General features: G+C 55.9%; 8 protein-coding genes across 8 annotated transcripts; 5 read left to right on the top strand and 3 right to left on the bottom strand.

Annotated features, from left to right (window-relative positions):
• Positions 1 to 454: 454 nt before the first annotated feature.
• On the top strand, positions 455 to 2780 carry IWZ02DRAFT_685 (uncharacterized protein). The gene is made up of 3 exons (XM_066771068.1): positions 455 to 683; positions 733 to 1368; positions 1420 to 2780. The coding sequence occupies exons 1-3, from the start codon at positions 599 to 601 to the stop codon at positions 2526 to 2528; spliced, it is 1830 nt and encodes a 609-aa protein (XP_066626696.1). The 5' UTR covers positions 455 to 598; the 3' UTR covers positions 2529 to 2780.
• Positions 2600 to 3586, bottom strand: IWZ02DRAFT_714 (Alpha/beta hydrolase fold-1). Its single transcript, XM_066771117.1, has 2 exons — positions 3065 to 3586; positions 2600 to 3007 (listed from the first exon to the last, which is right to left on the bottom strand). The coding sequence occupies exons 1-2, from the start codon at positions 3479 to 3481 to the stop codon at positions 2672 to 2674; spliced, it is 753 nt and encodes a 250-aa protein (XP_066626697.1). The 5' UTR covers positions 3482 to 3586; the 3' UTR covers positions 2600 to 2671.
• An 845-nt stretch (positions 3587 to 4431) lies between these two features.
• IWZ02DRAFT_369418 (uncharacterized protein) lies at positions 4432 to 5640 on the top strand (the record flags this gene model as incomplete). Its single annotated transcript, XM_066764432.1, has 3 exons — positions 4432 to 4699; positions 4732 to 5222; positions 5272 to 5640. 3 exons carry the CDS (start codon positions 4432 to 4434, stop codon positions 5638 to 5640), a joined length of 1128 nt encoding a protein of 375 aa, XP_066626698.1.
• Positions 5641 to 8788: 3148 nt separating this feature from the next.
• IWZ02DRAFT_438140 (lipase B) lies at positions 8789 to 9687 on the top strand. The gene has a single exon (XM_066766699.1). It carries the CDS (start codon positions 8868 to 8870, stop codon positions 9414 to 9416), a length of 549 nt encoding a protein of 182 aa, XP_066626699.1. The 5' UTR covers positions 8789 to 8867; the 3' UTR covers positions 9417 to 9687.
• On the top strand, positions 9688 to 11327 carry IWZ02DRAFT_438142 (FMN-dependent dehydrogenase). Its single transcript, XM_066766700.1, has 2 exons — positions 9688 to 10088; positions 10151 to 11327. Exons 1-2 carry the CDS (start codon positions 9846 to 9848, stop codon positions 11153 to 11155), a joined length of 1248 nt encoding a protein of 415 aa, XP_066626700.1. The 5' UTR covers positions 9688 to 9845; the 3' UTR covers positions 11156 to 11327.
• A 150-nt stretch (positions 11328 to 11477) lies between these two features.
• On the top strand, positions 11478 to 12737 carry IWZ02DRAFT_438145 (60S ribosomal protein uL14). Its single transcript, XM_066766701.1, has 5 exons — positions 11478 to 11578; positions 11697 to 11744; positions 11868 to 12114; positions 12215 to 12292; positions 12349 to 12737. Exons 1-5 carry the CDS (start codon positions 11565 to 11567, stop codon positions 12379 to 12381), a joined length of 420 nt encoding a protein of 139 aa, XP_066626701.1. The 5' UTR covers positions 11478 to 11564; the 3' UTR covers positions 12382 to 12737.
• IWZ02DRAFT_438150 (mitosis protein DIM1-domain-containing protein) lies at positions 12738 to 14062 on the bottom strand. Its single transcript, XM_066766702.1, has 4 exons — positions 13662 to 14062; positions 13562 to 13573; positions 13410 to 13439; positions 12738 to 13320 (listed from the first exon to the last, which is right to left on the bottom strand). The coding sequence occupies exons 1-4, from the start codon at positions 13840 to 13842 to the stop codon at positions 13112 to 13114; spliced, it is 432 nt and encodes a 143-aa protein (XP_066626702.1). The 5' UTR covers positions 13843 to 14062; the 3' UTR covers positions 12738 to 13111.
• Positions 14063 to 14167: 105 nt separating this feature from the next.
• IWZ02DRAFT_438152 (uncharacterized protein) lies at positions 14168 to 15677 on the bottom strand. The gene has a single exon (XM_066766703.1). The coding sequence runs from the start codon at positions 15496 to 15498 to the stop codon at positions 14626 to 14628; it is 873 nt and encodes a 290-aa protein (XP_066626703.1). The 5' UTR covers positions 15499 to 15677; the 3' UTR covers positions 14168 to 14625.
• Positions 15678 to 15764: the final 87 nt, after the last annotated feature.

The raw sequence follows: 15764 nt of genomic DNA on the forward strand, positions 1-15764 counted from the left end.
GGCGCCCAAGTCTTTCACCCTCACTTCCAAGGATCACTCTCAACATCGCCCTTCACCGAGCCATGTTCGTCGAGAATTGTATCACGGCAGAGAAAAATTATGTATCAAAGATGACAGTCATCAACTTAGCTCGTTTTCTCTTCGACATCGGTCCAGAGCTTTCAGTGGGAGCTCTGACCATCCGGAAAGGGGTCTTTCGAACACCCCCACCAATCAACGCCAACGTCGGGCCGAAGTTGACTTGTGCACGCGGCCATCGTCCAGCCTGAATCTCAGGAAGAGTCCGCCTCCGAGAAAAAATGTGGTATGATTGATCAGTGAACGCAGTGCAACCTTGGTGCCCCCGAGTCCGAGGCGAGACGGAGCGCAGTTCCGAGATCCTCCTTTGCTCCAGTTGCTAGCTCTTCGATAGTCGTCACTGTGACCAGCTCTTTCAAGGAGCTGTAGAATCATCGCATCTCCGTCTGCTCGGTGTGTCCGTATAAAAGAAAGCGCCGAAGCGTCCGTCTGCCGACGTGGGATCCCAGCACATTTTTTCCTCGCGCCCCTTTTTTTACACACTTCCTGACGCATCGATCATTACAAGTCGCCCGCCAAAATGTCCGAATCATGGACTCCTCCTCGAGAGTATCAGACGCGACCTATTGCCGTCATTGGAGGCGGTGTCCTCGGCCGTCGAATCGGTGGGCAAATCCCTACTCCTTCTACAAGCTCGGTCTGACGTTTTGAAAGCATCGTGCTGGGTGGCCGCTGGGTACACCGTGAACATCAGGGAGCCAAGCGAGCAGCAGCGCATCGCCGCGCTAAAGTACGTTGAAGAAAACCTCCCGACCTACGTCAAGTTCACAGGCAGGACGCCCGGCAAAGCCTCTGGTCACGAGGATCTACCATCCGCCCTGCAAAATGCCTGGCTGGCGTTTGAATGCGTGCCCGAAAGTCGACAGCTCAAGATCGACACATTTGCTGAGCTGGAAGCTCTCGCTCCTCAAGACTGCATCTTGGCCACAAACTCTTCTTCGTACAAGTCCGCCGACTTGGTAGGAAAGATCAGCGATGTCACCAAGCGACGCGTGCTCAACACTCACTACTTTATGCCTCCTGCCATGATGCCCGTCGAGCTCATGACGTGCGGATTTACTGCGCCCGAAATCTTTCCTTTCCTCGTTGAGCGCTTCAGGGAGACCGGCGCGAGTCCGTATGTTGCGAGGAAGGAGTCGAGCGGCTTCATTTTCAATCGCTTGTGGGCGGCCGTTAAGCGCGAGGTTTTGACCATTCTGGCGGAGGGCGTTTCTGTTCCCGAGGAGCTGGACGGCATGTGGAAGCAGATCATCCTCGATCCGAAGAGCGAGCCTTGCAAGATGATGGACAGTAAGCTCACTCTGCTTCTCTCGGTCGATTTCGGCAACTGACAACTCAAAGTCGTTGGTCTCGACACTGTCGCCCTGATTGAGGAGCACTACATCAAGGAGCGTGGTCTGCCTTCAGTTCCCGTAGACTTCTTGCGCAAGCATTACCTCGAGCAAGGCAAATTGGGGAAGAAGCTTGGCTCTAAGGGTGGTCTGATCGAATCTGTCGCCCTGCAGCCACCCGCTCCATCCCCCAAATTGATAGCTCTCGACATTGGCTTTTCGGGTCCAGTAACCAATTTCGCTCAAGGCAGAGTGGTCGAGGTTTCATCTGACGGCAAGATTCTGCGGACTTTGTTCGAGAACGAACTGCTGCCAGACGGCGTCGACGTCTCTCCCTCCCAGAACCGCATCTTCTGGACATGCATGGGCATGCCCGGTGCTCCTGACGGCGCCATCTACTCAGCCAGCCTGGACGGCAGCGACCGACGCACGCTCGTCTCTGGCGGCGTCATCAACACTCCCAAGCAGCTCGTGATCGAGCACGCGTCACAGAAGCTGTACTTCAGCGACCGCGAAGGGCTGCGCGTGATGCGGTGCAACTACGACGGGTCAGACCTGGAGACGCTGATCCTAAACGGCGACAGCAAAGACGCGGCGCAGCGCAACGATCTGAGCCGCTGGTGCGTCGGCATCACGGTAGTGCCGCAGATGGGCAAGTTCTTCTGGACGCAAAAGGGCGTGCCCAAGAGCAACACGGGCCGCATCTTTTGCGCCAACATCGCCACACCGCCTGGTCAGTCGCCCAGCGCCCGCTCCGACGTCCATTGCGTCTTGGAGGGCCTGCCGGAGCCCATCGACTTGGATTTCCACGCCGAGAGCAGCTCGCTTTACTGGACGGACCGCGGCGAGCTGCCGTTTGGCAACTCGCTGAACCGCATTCGGATTGGTGCGTCTGGCGCGGCTGTGCCTTTTGAGGGGCTGACTGAGGCACGCTTCCAGCATCAGATTGTGGCGAGGAAATTCAACGAGGCGATCGGATTGCGGATAGATGCGGCTAATGGCCATGTCTATGTATCGGATCTGGGCGGCAGTCTGTACAGGGTCAATCTGGATGGAAGTGATAGGACGAGGCTGCTGTTGGATGACACCTGCACGTTTACTGGTATTGCGCTGTTGTAGGCGGGATAGGACTGCATTTTGCATAGCGCTTTGGAGACCAAATAGACATGAACGCAATGTGAAATTTCTTCTTCAGTCTTGCTTACAAGAGTCCGCCAGCGCCTGTCCTTTACACGGTTGCTCATCGCAGTTGCTCATTGGCTCTAGAGTTTCTCCCGCGCCTCTCTAACGGCCTCTTCGATCTGCTCAACATTCAATTCGGGGTAGCTAATGAAAGCGCTGTGAGCGCCGGGGTTGCGCTTGATCGATATATTGCCCAAAGAGCCAGCCATCATTTCCTGGACAGCAGGCTGGAGGATCGTGTCGCCCTCGCAGATGAAGTAGGCAGTGGGAATTTCGTGCCACGGCTCGCATGTCGATTTGCCGATAAAGACGCCCGCCGACGTGTGCGTGAGACGCGCGTGCCACTTTTGCTGCTTGGCGGGCGGCAAGTCGGGCATTGCGAAAGAGGCGTCAGCTTCAATGGAAACGCGGCCGTTCTGGTCGACCGTCAGCTGCCGCGCTCAGACACACGAGAGGGGGGCCAAGGGACTTACATCGTTCCGCATCCACGGTAGAGGCTCGCCGCCGGGCAGCATGTCCATGAGGCTCTTTCCCTTGGGAATGGCAAAGGCAGCCTGGAAGATGAGGACGAGGATTCCACCCTTCTTGGACTCTGCGCGGCGCTGCTTGAGACCAAGACCTTCACTGGCGCAGGATCCAACCACACCGCCGTAAGAGTGCATCAGCAGAACGACCTCCTTTTCCTCTTCATCAATCAGCTGCTCGAGCAGCCGTCTCAAAGATGCAACGTCGCCTTCCAGCGTCCCCGTAGGCGGATCCGCCCCCACAGACGGATGGTCGACGGCATGAGTCACATATCCCTTCTCTTTGAAGATGGCTCTGATCGGATCAAAGCAGTCTGACGGCTGCCACGCACCCGGGACGAAGACGATTTCCGGTGTAGAAGCCATTGTGGTTTCTCGAGATCCAGGTTCTTGCAGTTGCGCACGTGACAATATCTTGTAGAGCAGATGCGTACCGACAACATTGGGATGGCCACTCCACTTTCTTTTATTGTCGAAAGCCTGCACCGCTTATTCTCGGAAGCTGTGCCTCTCGGATGGTGCCTTGTTGGGAAGCGGCAGGTCGCGTCGGCAAGTTCGGCCTCTGTCGTTAGTTCGCATGGAGTTGGGAAGTCTCCCCGCAGAGAAACAACACCAGGCTCGGGGATATCCGCATGGCGACGGAAAGCTCAGGAAGGCTCAGGGAGGCCCACTGCTCCCGATGAAGTGTTTCCGCTCATACTGCCACCGTAGCGAATTTTGTGTTGCAAGTACAGAGTTTCCTGGTGACATGGCGGTGTTGAAAAAATGATGTGTCTTGACTGAAGAAAGCCAAGGAGATGCTGTTGTGCCTGAGGGCGGGCATCGGCAGCAGACGATCCGATATCTGGCCGGACCGGCTTCAGGACATCCGAATCAACGATAAGCGAAGTCACCTGATCCAATACAGCTAGCGTGACCAGGATCAGGATTATATATTAGCAGCAGGTAGCTAGACAGATTCAATGATTCATTCATCGTTGCCAAGATTACAACAGATGCGGACAAGGATGCTGACTGAGGGTGGTCAAGCTCTCCGGGCCAAGTCTTTTTGATTCTCCGACCCATTGCGAGAAAGCCTGTATCGTGTCCAAGACGAGAATTGGTATGCATAAGGGTGTCCAGGACGCCAGAGAGGAGAGGTCGGTCGTTGTTGTGACGTCAGCGACAGAATGATCTGCCAGTGCGTGGCATTTTCTCTCGGCTCATCTTTCAGCCGCTGTTTGCTGCACCTCGCCCGCTTCGGCACCTTGTTCAGCCTGAACCCATCACTCCTTGGTCATGGTTCAAAGAACACTCACTTACCGATTCACTCAACCATGTCTACCGCCAAGACCTACAAGATCGCCTCCATTCCTGCCGACGGCATTGGTCCCGAGGTTGTTGAGGCGGGCATTGAGGTCCTGCAAACGCTCTCCGAAACCCTGCAGTCTTTCAAGTTTGATTTTACAAACTTTGACTGGAGTTCCAAGCAGTACAAGAAGACTGGCCAGTACATCCCCGAGGGTGGACTCGACGACCTGCGCAAGCACGATGCTATTCTCTTCGGCGCAGTAGGAGCACCCGGCAAGTTAAATTGCTGCTTCAGTTTCCGAAGGCCAATCGCTTACTCCCATAAGACGTACCGGACCACATCTCGCTCTGGGGACTGCGTCTAGCAATTTGCCAAACATTCCAGCAATACGCCAACGTCAGACCGACCAAGGTTTTTCGCGGCACCCAGTCTCCGCTGCGCAACTGCGGCACGGGCGACCTTGACTGGGTCATCATCCGCGAGAACAGCGAGGGCGAGTACGCCGGTCAGGGTGGACGATCGCATCGCGGCAAGCCGTGGGAGATTGCCACCGAAGTCTCCATTTTCACTCGCCACGGCGTAGAGCGTCTCATGCGCTTCGCTTTCCAAACTGCGCAAAGCCGACCCAGAAAGCTGCTCACCGTCGTTACCAAGAGCAATGCTCAGCGCCACGGAATGGTGCTGTGGGACGAAGTCGCCAAAGACGTTGCAAAGGACTTTCCTGACGTCAAGGTTGACAAGATGCTCGTGGACGCCATGACGACGCGGATGGTGCTCGACCCGGCTTCTCTGGACACGATTGTCGCCACAAACCTGGTAAGACTTGGTCGTCTCTGTTCCAAACCCCTGCGCTAAGAGTCAACAGCACGCCGACATCTTGTCTGACCTGGCTGCCGCTCTGGCCGGCTCAATTGGCATTGCGCCGACGTCAAACTTGGACCCCAGCAGAGAGAACCCATCCATGTTCGAGCCCATCCACGGCTCCGCGTTCGACATCACGGGCAAGGGCGTCGCCAACCCCGTCGGAACGTTCTGGACGGCCGCTGAGATGCTTGCGTGGCTCGGCGAGAAAGACGCCAGCGACAAGCTGCTGCTGGCCGTTGAAAATGTTTGCGCCAGCGGCATCGTGACCAAGGACCTTGGTGGAAACGCCAAGACGAAAGAGGTCACTGCGGCCGTGCAGGCAGAGATCAGGAAGAGGTTTGGCGCAAACGGTGCAAATGGAAGCATTTAACGTCGGAATGAAAAATGGCGGACGATGATGTGACCTGTTGAATGCTCGAGATCCTTGTAAATAGATGGGCGCCATTTTGTCGTTGAAGCATCAAATGAATTTTTGGTGATGAGTAAAAATGTTACAGTGATTGATTTCAATTCGAGTCTCGTCTTCGAAATCGAGTCCGGTGTTGTCGCTGAGGTAACAAGGTTGAATTCGACTAGAGGCACGACCGGCGCTGCTGCAAATGAAAATACTGGAATCTAGTCCAATCCAGGGCGTCGAAGCGGTATTTCAAGAGTTGTGCAGGGGGCAGAAAGAGTTCACGATAGACCGCGGCCTCAAAGACTTGTATTAGCTTCAAGACCGCGCAGACGAAAATTTGTGCTCATGGCACAGTGATTTGAGAAAGAAACAGGAGTTGAGCGCAATTGAAAAATGAAAGGGGACAGGGCTGGAAGCGCAGTGGTCGATGTGGCGCACGCCGGTGCTGTTTTGGTCCCCCATTTCGTCAGCGCTACACCATCTCCACAGTCCAGTCTGCATGCTCGTCTCTACACGTCAAACGGCCATGGCAGCCTCCCCACCATTTGCCGTCTAGAATGAGATTGTGCAAGTTTGCTCTCGGGGTGAGGCGCAGCTGCCTGGCAACACGGATGGCCGAGGCCAGTCCTGGATACACGATGCGGCGACGCTGGGGCTGGACTAGAAGCCAGATCACATGGCTGGAGTCGGCCATGGAGAGTTTCATGATCGATGCCTCGTGCGAAAGGCGACGGCAGTTGTGTGCATAGGAGTAGGTACGATAAAGAGATTGGTATTCCTCGCAGGATTCCATCTCTCACACAGTTCTTGCATTGCATCACTTCTCCAAGATGCGTTCGCTCGGCACTGTTCTGTCTGTTAGCACTTTGCTTCTCCACTCGGCCAACGCGGCTCCTGCACTCCTTCCATCTTTGCCCACTGATGGACTCATCGCTACCCCCGATTTTTCGGCCCTTGACTCGTTAGGAAACACTGACGCTCTGACTGGAACCACTGATGGCCTCAACATTGTCAAGAAAGGTCTCCTGCCTGCGTTACCTACTACCACCGGGCTCGTCAACACTCCCGATTTGACGGCTGTCGATGGCCTGACCAACACAGATGGATTGACAGACACGGATTCCTTGACCGGCGCTACCGATGGCCTGAACATTGTCAAGAAAGGACTCTTGCCTGCGTTGGATGAGCTTGTCGCCGCTCCTGGTTCCCTGGCACCTGGACTGGACAATGGCGCGATTCCCGGAGTCACCCAGCTCGCCAACAGCTTCAAAAGAGGCCTTCTGCCCTCGGGACTTCTGCCCACGAACGGGCTTGCAACTACGCCGGATGTGGCGAGTGTTGATTCTCTGGCAGGTACAGATGGGTTGAAGAACATGGATATGGGCTCCGTGGCGGATACCGACGCCTTGACTGGATCGACCCCAGACCTGACAAAGGGCGTTGATTCTCTGGCCAATACTGCCACCTTGGGCGGAGTCACCCAAGGCTTCAATATCGTCAAGAAGGGTCTTCTGCCATCCGCCATTTTGCCTACCGATGGACTGACCAGCACCCCGGACATCGCGGGTGTTGATTCCCTGGGAGGCACAGACGGGATGACGAACACGGACGCCTTGACTGGAGCCACCCCGGACCTGACCAAAGGCGTCGATTCGCTGGCCAACACCGTTACCCTGGGCGGAGTAACTCAAGGCTTCAACGTCGTCAAGAAAGGCTTCTTGCCTGCGCTCGACGAGCTCGTCGCCGCTCCTGGTGCTTTGACCGGATCCTCCGAGACCGATGCAATTCCCGGCGTCACTGAGCTCGCCAACAGCTTCAAGAGGGGCCTTTTGCCTTCTGTGATCTTGCCAAGCGGTGGCGAGGGACTCCTGGACACCCCAGAGCTCGGTTCTTTGGCCAACACAGACGCCCTGACTGGAGGCACTCCGGACTCCGACATCCTCGAAAGGGGTCTCTTGCCCAGCGGTTTGTTGCCAACCAGCGGCGAGGGTCTTGTTCCTACCCCAGACCTGCATTCGGTCGTGGACACTGATGAGCTGGGTGAGACTCCGAATCTCAACATCCTCACCAGGGGTCTCCTTCCAGCTGGATTGCTGCCGACTCAGGGCGAGGGACTTGTGCCCACCCCGGACCTTCATTCAGTGGTCGATACCGATGCCCTGGGAGAGACTCCAAACTTGAACATCCTTACCAGGGGTCTTTTGCCCAGCGCGCTGCTGCCGACCAAGGGTGAAGGACTCGTTCCCACGCCCGACCTCCACTCGGTGGCCGACACCAATGCTCTGACTGATGGTATCCCGAACCTCAACATCCTCACCCGTGATCTCTTGAAATCAGGCATTCTGCCCACGGACGATCTCCTCAAGACCCCCGAAGCTTTTGGCGGCATCGATTCTCTGACTAACACGGATGCCTTGATGGGAGCGACCGAGGATGTCGACGCCATGGAAAAGAGGGGCCTGGTCAAGGCTCTCACCGGTGTAGTCGACACTCTGTCCAAGCAGATCAGCAAAGCCACAAGCACCAACGACATTCTGAATCTGTTGGTCTCTGCCGTCCCCGCCACGGCGGCTCCCACCAACGTGACTGCTCTCGTGTCGACTCTCCAATCGATTTGGGGCTCTGCTCCGTCCAACTGGTACTCTGCGCTCGGTGCGCAGATCTTGGCCGGCGTCATCCCCGACATTTCTTTGGGAAGCTTGACGACTATTGTCGATCCAACCACCGGCACTAGCTCTGTTGCCAACGACAACGCCAGGGAGCCGTCTGAGCCCGTGTTCCCGCTGAAAGGCTCCAAGGACGCGCCGTACTCGCTGAGCGAGGCCGAGCTGCGGGAAATCATCTTCTTCCCCGAGGAGTTCACCTACGGCCAGAAGCATCCCGTCATTCTCATTCCGGGCACCGGCGTCTACGGCGGTGAGACCTTTGAGCACAACTGGGCAAAGCTGCTGAAAGACGTCGACTATGCAGATCCGCTCTGGCTCAACATTCCCCAGGCTTCGCTCCCTGACGCGCAAGTCAACTCGGAGTACGTCGCGTACGCCATCAACTACGTCGCTAGCATCACGAACCGCAACGTAAGCATCCTCACCTACTCACAGGGTGGCCCGAACGCGCAGTGGGCCCTCACATTCTGGCCGTCCACTCGCAGCGTCGTCTCCAACTTTTTCGGCGTCTCGCCCGACTTCCACGGCACCGTCATGGCCAACCTCCTCTGCCTCAACTTGGGCGGCTCCACTGGCATCGGCCCCTGCGACCCGTCTGTCCTACAGCAAGAGTACACGGCCGACTACGTCCAGGCTATGCTCAAGAAGGACTCGGGCTCGGCCTGGGTGCCCACGACGACCTTCTACTCAGGCCTCTTTGACGAGATTGTCCAGCCCCAGGGAGGCTCGGGCGGCTCGGGATACAGGTTCGACATCCGCGACGTGGGCGTGACAAACAACCAGCCGCAGCTCATTTGTCCTGGAAAGCTAGCTGGCAGTTTCTATGGCCACGCTGCCATGCTGTACAACCCCATCACATTTGCTCTGGTCAAGGATGCTTTGATCAACGGCGGTCCGGGCCAAGTGAAGAGGATTGATCTGGACGAGGTCTGCCCTCTCTACATCACTCCCGAGCTTTCGCTGACGGACGCCATTTTGACCTCTGGAACAATCATCTTAGCTGGTATCCGCGTGTTGGCTTACTTCCCCAAGTACGTGACGGAGCCAGCTTTGATGGCATATGTGAACAACGACATTGCCTGATGACTCACATTCTACGGAAAAGGGAGTACATGAGCGAGGAGTTGCTTGGCGTTGTTTGTTTGATGAATGTTGATTGCGTTTTGACCTGTAGATTTTCGTTTCACTGCAATTAAATTCCATACTCACTGATCAATTGGATTTTTCCTGAAGATTTGTTGAGAGCTGCGCGTTGCATGTGAGAGCGAGGAAGTCGGCGAGCTTGTTGCAGATGCCGATCTTCCCCGCAATACGTCATATGCTCCGATTCGTCCACCCATGCAGTGACAGCGGAAACTTGATACGCGCATTACGAGAGACCAGCTAGCTGCCGAATTTCGAGGGACGGCTGATAACCGATTGAAATCAGCAATCATCCTCGATGCTCATGTAGCAACGCCTGCGCAAACCTTGAACTCGCATCAACCTCCAGTCTTTCTCGTTGAGCTCCTAATGTCTTCCAGGATAGCTCCGGAGGCGTCTGGCCCGCCGGAGCGCCAATATGGCCAATATCAGAACGAGATATATGCCAAGGGCATGTTTCAAAGCCAATTTCCCGACGTGACGACTGATCCGAACAAGCTGGAAGCTCAAGCGAGGGAAGTCTCGAGTGCGCGGGCTTATGCCTATGCGGGTGGCGGAGCTGGGGAACGTGCCACCATGGACGCGAATCGGGCTGCTTTCAGATCTTGGAAGGTTCGTTTCTGGCTTGACCTCAGGTCCAGCTCGCATGGATGCAGCTGACCATGGTGTTGTAGCTTGTCCCTCGCATGCTTGTGCCTACGACACCGCGTGACATGCGGGTCACGTTTTTTGGGGAGCAGTACGATAGCCCGGTTCTATTCGCTCCGATTGGTGTGCAGTCTATTTTTCATCAAGACAAGGAGACGGGCGTCGCACAGATTGCCGCAGAGCTCGGAGTGCCGTATATCATGAGCACAGCAGCGAGCTCAACCATTGAAGAGGTCGCGGAAGCGAGTAGTCATGGCAAAAGATGGTTTCAACTGTATTGGCCTCTGGACGACGAGATCACCCTATCAATTCTGCGGCGCGCAAGAGAAAATGGCTTTTCCGTATTGGTCGTCACACTCGATACTTGGACACTTGCCTGGAGGCCGTGGGACCTAGATAATGGCTATGTTCCGTTTGTCAAGGGCCTTGGCAACTCGGTCGGCTTTTCGGATCCCGTGTTCAGGCGCAAATTCAAGGAAAAGCACGGGAAAGAAGTTGATGAGGATATTCTCATGGCCAGCAGAGAGTGGGCGGCGACGGCCTTCTCAGGAGCCTCGCATTCTTGGGATGAGATTGAATTGCTCAAAAAGCACTGGGACGGCCCAGTTGTCCTCAAAGGAATCCAGCATCCAGCGGACGCAGTGAAGGCAGCAGAGGTCGGAGTGGATGGCATCATCGTCTCGAACCATGGTGGAAGGCAGCTTGACGGAGCCATTGGGTCTCTGACGATGCTTCCAGAGATTGTCGATGCAGTCGGCGACAAGTTGACGGTGCTCTTTGACAGCGGGGCCAGGACAGCTGTTGATGTCATCAAGGCTTTGTCTCTAGGAGCCAAGGGTGTCTGTGTTGGGAGGCCATGGGTTTATGGCCTTGGAGTTGCAGGCAAAGCTGGGGCTAAAAGCGTGATGCAAGGACTGCTCGCAGACCTGGATCAGAGCATGGGGCTGGCAGGCATCCAGAACATCGACGGCTGCAATCGGGAAATGCTGAGGAAGGTTGATTATCCGGGCGACAAGGCATCATCCAGTTGAATAGGATAAGGGTCACCCAGATATAGACAAGATAGATCAAAGAGAACAGCCGTCATGGTGTTGTTGTGAGGATGCTTGGCTGCTGTGATGTTGCCTGGCGATTTTCAACTCAAGTGTCGACGATGAGGGCAAGAGGTGGAAAGGTGAAGTTTGAACAATGCAACTGAAAAATGAGTCGCATTCGACCTGAGTAGTTTGATGAGGCGAGAGGATTGCTTGTTCCTGGCCTGGCACCCCACACCCAAACGGGTTAGCGCGGCGGAAAATCAGAATAAGCGAGGCGCCGAGCGAGGCTTCTTCGCACCCAACACTTTTCGATATACGACTGGAGCTGCCGACGACGACAATCCCCGCGACGACGCACCACCCTCCTCCCCCACCGACCGTTATATCCTCGTAAACCGACACAATGGCTTCCCGCGGGTACGTTGCCCTCACCGCAAATTCCATCCTCGAGGATGCCCGTCCACCGAAATGCGCGGATCGCCCGACTTGAGGACGTGGAAACGGCGTTGCACATGAGATGCTGACGTTTTTGCAGTCGCGCTGCCACCGGCAACAAGCTCAAGATGACCCTCGGTCTCCCTGTGTACGTTTCCCACCGAAAACACCTGTCGACGAGCAGAAACCCCCCAAAGGCCCGAACGACCGGAGCGAACAAGACGCGCAACACGACGCCGAGCGAGGATGGATTGGGCTGACTGTGGAATAGCGGAGCCGTCATGAACTGCTGCGACAACTCGGGCGCCAGGAACCTGTACATCATCTCCGTCAAGGGCTTCGGTGCGCGCCTCAACCGTCTGCCGGCCGGTGGTGTCGGCGACATGGTCATGGCCACCGTCAAGAAGGGCAAGCCCGAGCTCAGGAAGAAGGTCATGCCCGCCGTCATCGTCCGCCAGAGCAAGCCCTGGAGGAGGGGCGACGGCATCTACCTCTACTTCGAGGACAACGCTGGTGTGGTACGTACAATCGAAATCTGGAGGGGCCAGAGGAAACGGAAAAATTGCCTCTGGAGGCTGGAATTTTGGGGCGAACGTTTGCTGACGGATTTTCGCGCAGATTGTCAACCCCAAGGGTGACATGAAGGGTTCGGCCATCACCGGCCCCGTCGGCAAGGAGGCTGCTGAGCTGTGGCCCGTAAGTCACTCCACGCGCACGTCTCGAAGGACCGCAATTTCTAACCGCACCCACAGCGTATCGCCTCCAACTCGGGTGTTGTCATGTAAACGTCGATCAAAGCTAGAGGGGGGCTCCTTTCATCGGTTCTCGTGGGAATTCAAAATCAGGCGAACATGTGCGTTTTTGGTCGCCAGGGGGGGTTCATAGTGGGACGGAAGACGACTTCTACTACGCGGTAGCGATCGAAAGAAACGAATGAACTCACAACACCCAACCAACCGCTTCGAGCTTGGTCTTGCGCGCATCGGTGTGGGAGTTGGGAGTTTGGGTGGGAGTCTCACATGCTTCGAGCGCACGCAATGAATCCCACGTCGACTGGAAGACCAACACCAACACCCACGACCAGCGCATCGTTTGCGACAAGAATCCAGAGAAGTTTCAAGACATCGCTCATCAATGGCCTTGCATGTTCTATTCGAAAAGCTCAAGAGATCCTATGTGTGATTTTCAATCAATCATGAGCCACTCATGGTTTGCACGAACTTTCGACTGGCCATCCGTGGCCGTCGCATTTCTGATTTGCAGCCAACGAGAATCCGTTACTAACCCCGCAAGCTCGTTTGTTCGGATGCCGCTTCTCCGGCAGCCATGATGCCATCGAAATGCCTCATTCGCAAGCACAATCCCAAAGCCAGACCTAAAGAACCCCAGAACCCCAAAACACCACAAGCACCGTCCATGCCTTTAATCCCCAGAAAACCATCAAAGCCAGCCCCGGCACTCCACTTCCACTCATCACGGCCAACACGCCACCACCCTCTGCGAGCACCAACATTTCTAGTACCGATATCTCGTCGAATAGTCCTTAGGACTGACGACCAAACCACGGCCCTTCTTGGCGCCGCGGTAGATGGTTTCGATAATGTCAATCAACTCCTGCTTGTCCTCGAGGACCCAGTTGAGTTTGTTGTTGTTGCCCGTGCCGAAGTCGCACATCATGTGCTTGTTGCGGTAGAAGAACATGATGGTCATGGGGTCGTAGAGCTCTGTTGGTCGGAGGAGGGGTTGTTAGCGGGGTGGGTGTGCTGCGGAGAAGAAGGAAAGGACAGCGCGGCGGCGTAAGTGTACTACTCACCGTACATCTGATTGAAGTCTGGCACCTCGTCTACAGCACGACGACGTCAGTCAGCATATCCGTCCGTACGCATCAAAAGGCGTCAGCTGAAGCACGCGCGCGGTTTCGACGCTGCGTGCCTCCCCACCTCAATCGAGCTAGGTGGGACTCACCCAAATCGCACACTGCCAATGTCAATCAAGTCAGCTCAATCCCAATCCCAATCCCAATCCCCAAGCCCACACGCCATGAGGCGCAGGTAACAGCACTCACAGTAGATAACGGCAAAGCTCTTGACGCGGTCGGCAATCTTGTACAGGATCTCGTCCTGGCGCATGCAGTCCGGGTCGTAGTCGCGCCCGAAGCGGATCACGACGAGCCGCTCCTCTTCGCTCATGATGGCTTGGTCGACGTGCCAGCCGGTCCGCAGGTGCGGGAGCACGACGGAACCCATGCTTGTTGCTGTTGTCTTGGCGGGGTGGTGGGAGTTGGGGTGCCCGTGGTGAAGAGAGAGGCGCCGTGTGGGTTGAGTTTTTGGTGCGGCGCGTGAGGTGCGGAGGGCGGTTGGGTTTGTGGCCTGCGAGGAGAATCGTGGACGAGGCTCTGAGGTTCGAGGGCGAGAACGGCGCACAACGAGTCGAGTGGTGGGCTGGGTGAAGGCTGTGGAGAAGCGCGTGGAAGAGTTGATATCGGATAAGACGCTGGGCTGGTAGATCGCCCGCCATCTTATCTTATCTCGGCAAGGCCTGTCTTGAGGACCTCGACGACATCCTGTCAATGTTTTTTTCGCACGCGACATCCACCTCACTTTGTTTTCCCGTCATGTACTCGCGGCTTCATGGCATTCATGAATTATTTGAATTGAAGATGATGCTACACTGTTTATGTCGGAATCAAACTGTCGGGTATCTTCCATCGCTATAAACGACCACACGCCGATCGAGGAAAGAAGGATAATTGTAAAAAGGAAAAAAAAACCCCAATGCAAGCGCAGTGCCAAACCAACGCCATAACAAACGAAAATGAAAAGCAAAGATGAAAAGCAGAAAAGAGAAGAAAGGGTAGGGTGTTGAATGTCTAACGAAGGACGACAGATCGAACCGAGAGGAAACGGGACAAAAAGACATTTTGAATGTCAAGCGAACGAGTGCGTAGCAAGACGTAAAAATGAGAACATGAGAGGGAAAGCAAAAGAGAGGATCAGAGGGCAATGGAAAAAGCGGAAAACCAATCGACACTAACAGCAACTATTCACCCGCAGCCGCCCAAGAATCCTAACCCTGCCTCTCGGGGCATTCATCGTCACCTCCATGCAGCGGCTGTCCGGAAACGCGTCACATGACGTCCTCGTGGAGGTAAAGATGCACCGTGGTATTCTCCAAGCGAGCGATGTCGAGCTCCGCATAGAAATCCTCAACAATCGCATCCATACGCAGCAAGAAGCGCTTGCGCAGCACGACGACATCGCGAGCCCAATCCAAGACGGGGCGGTCCGCGCGCTCGGTGACGTACCGGTCGTCCATGATGATGTCGATGATGGCCGGCTTGATGCCGACGGTCGTGAGGAGGTCCCTGCCGTCGCGTATGGGATCCTGTGGCTCCGTCTTGGGGTCGCAGAGAAGGTACCGGGACCGGAGGTCTTTGCCGACGATGAAAAACTTGTGGTCGTAGCTGCTGGCCAGTCGGCGTTGATGCTGCCTTTCCTTTTCCCATCGAGCTCCCGTCTCGCACATGTGGAGGAGCGCGCACTTGATGAACGGTGCCGTCTGGATTTCGCCCTCGAAGTACAGCTCCTCGAGCTCTGGTGCCATTGAGGCGTACTCGGCCCACAGCTTGCGGGCCACCTCGGGCGTAAACCCGAGGTACTCGTACGCGAAGGGCCCAGGGGAGTGCGGGATGGTGACCGTGTTGGGCCACGTGCCTCCGGACTGTGGGTGCATGTCAAATCGACAGGCCCTGCGGGTGTTGAGCCAAGCGGCGCCGTGGCGTGCATTGGAGAACACCTCGAGGGAGATGTGGCGTCGGTTGCTGATGGCCGGAGACGCCAAACCATCCCACTGGAGGCGCAGGGCGTTCTCCTGCGAGAGGTACCGCATGGGGCGGGATCCATCTTCCGCAGACTGCTGGTCGGCGGAGCGGGTGGAGGAGGCAGGAGACTGGAAGTTGATTCTTGGTGACGACATATTATGGTGCGTGGTTGAGGAGTTATTGTTGTTGTTATTGTTGTTGTTGGTATGAGCTTGAGTGGAAGATGAGTGCAATCCAGCGATGAGCAGATCGAGTTGACAGTGTGAGTAGAATGCAGACGATGGATGGAACATATCAATGGAGCAGCGAGTAACTACCTTTATACTCGTCCAGGAAAGCCGCTGGTCA

This window comes from Phyllosticta citriasiana (genome assembly GCF_038021145.1).
Source record: "Phyllosticta citriasiana strain CBS 120426 chromosome Unknown IWZ02scaffold_1, whole genome shotgun sequence".
NCBI lineage: Eukaryota > Fungi > Ascomycota > Dothideomycetes > Botryosphaeriales > Phyllostictaceae > Phyllosticta > Phyllosticta citriasiana.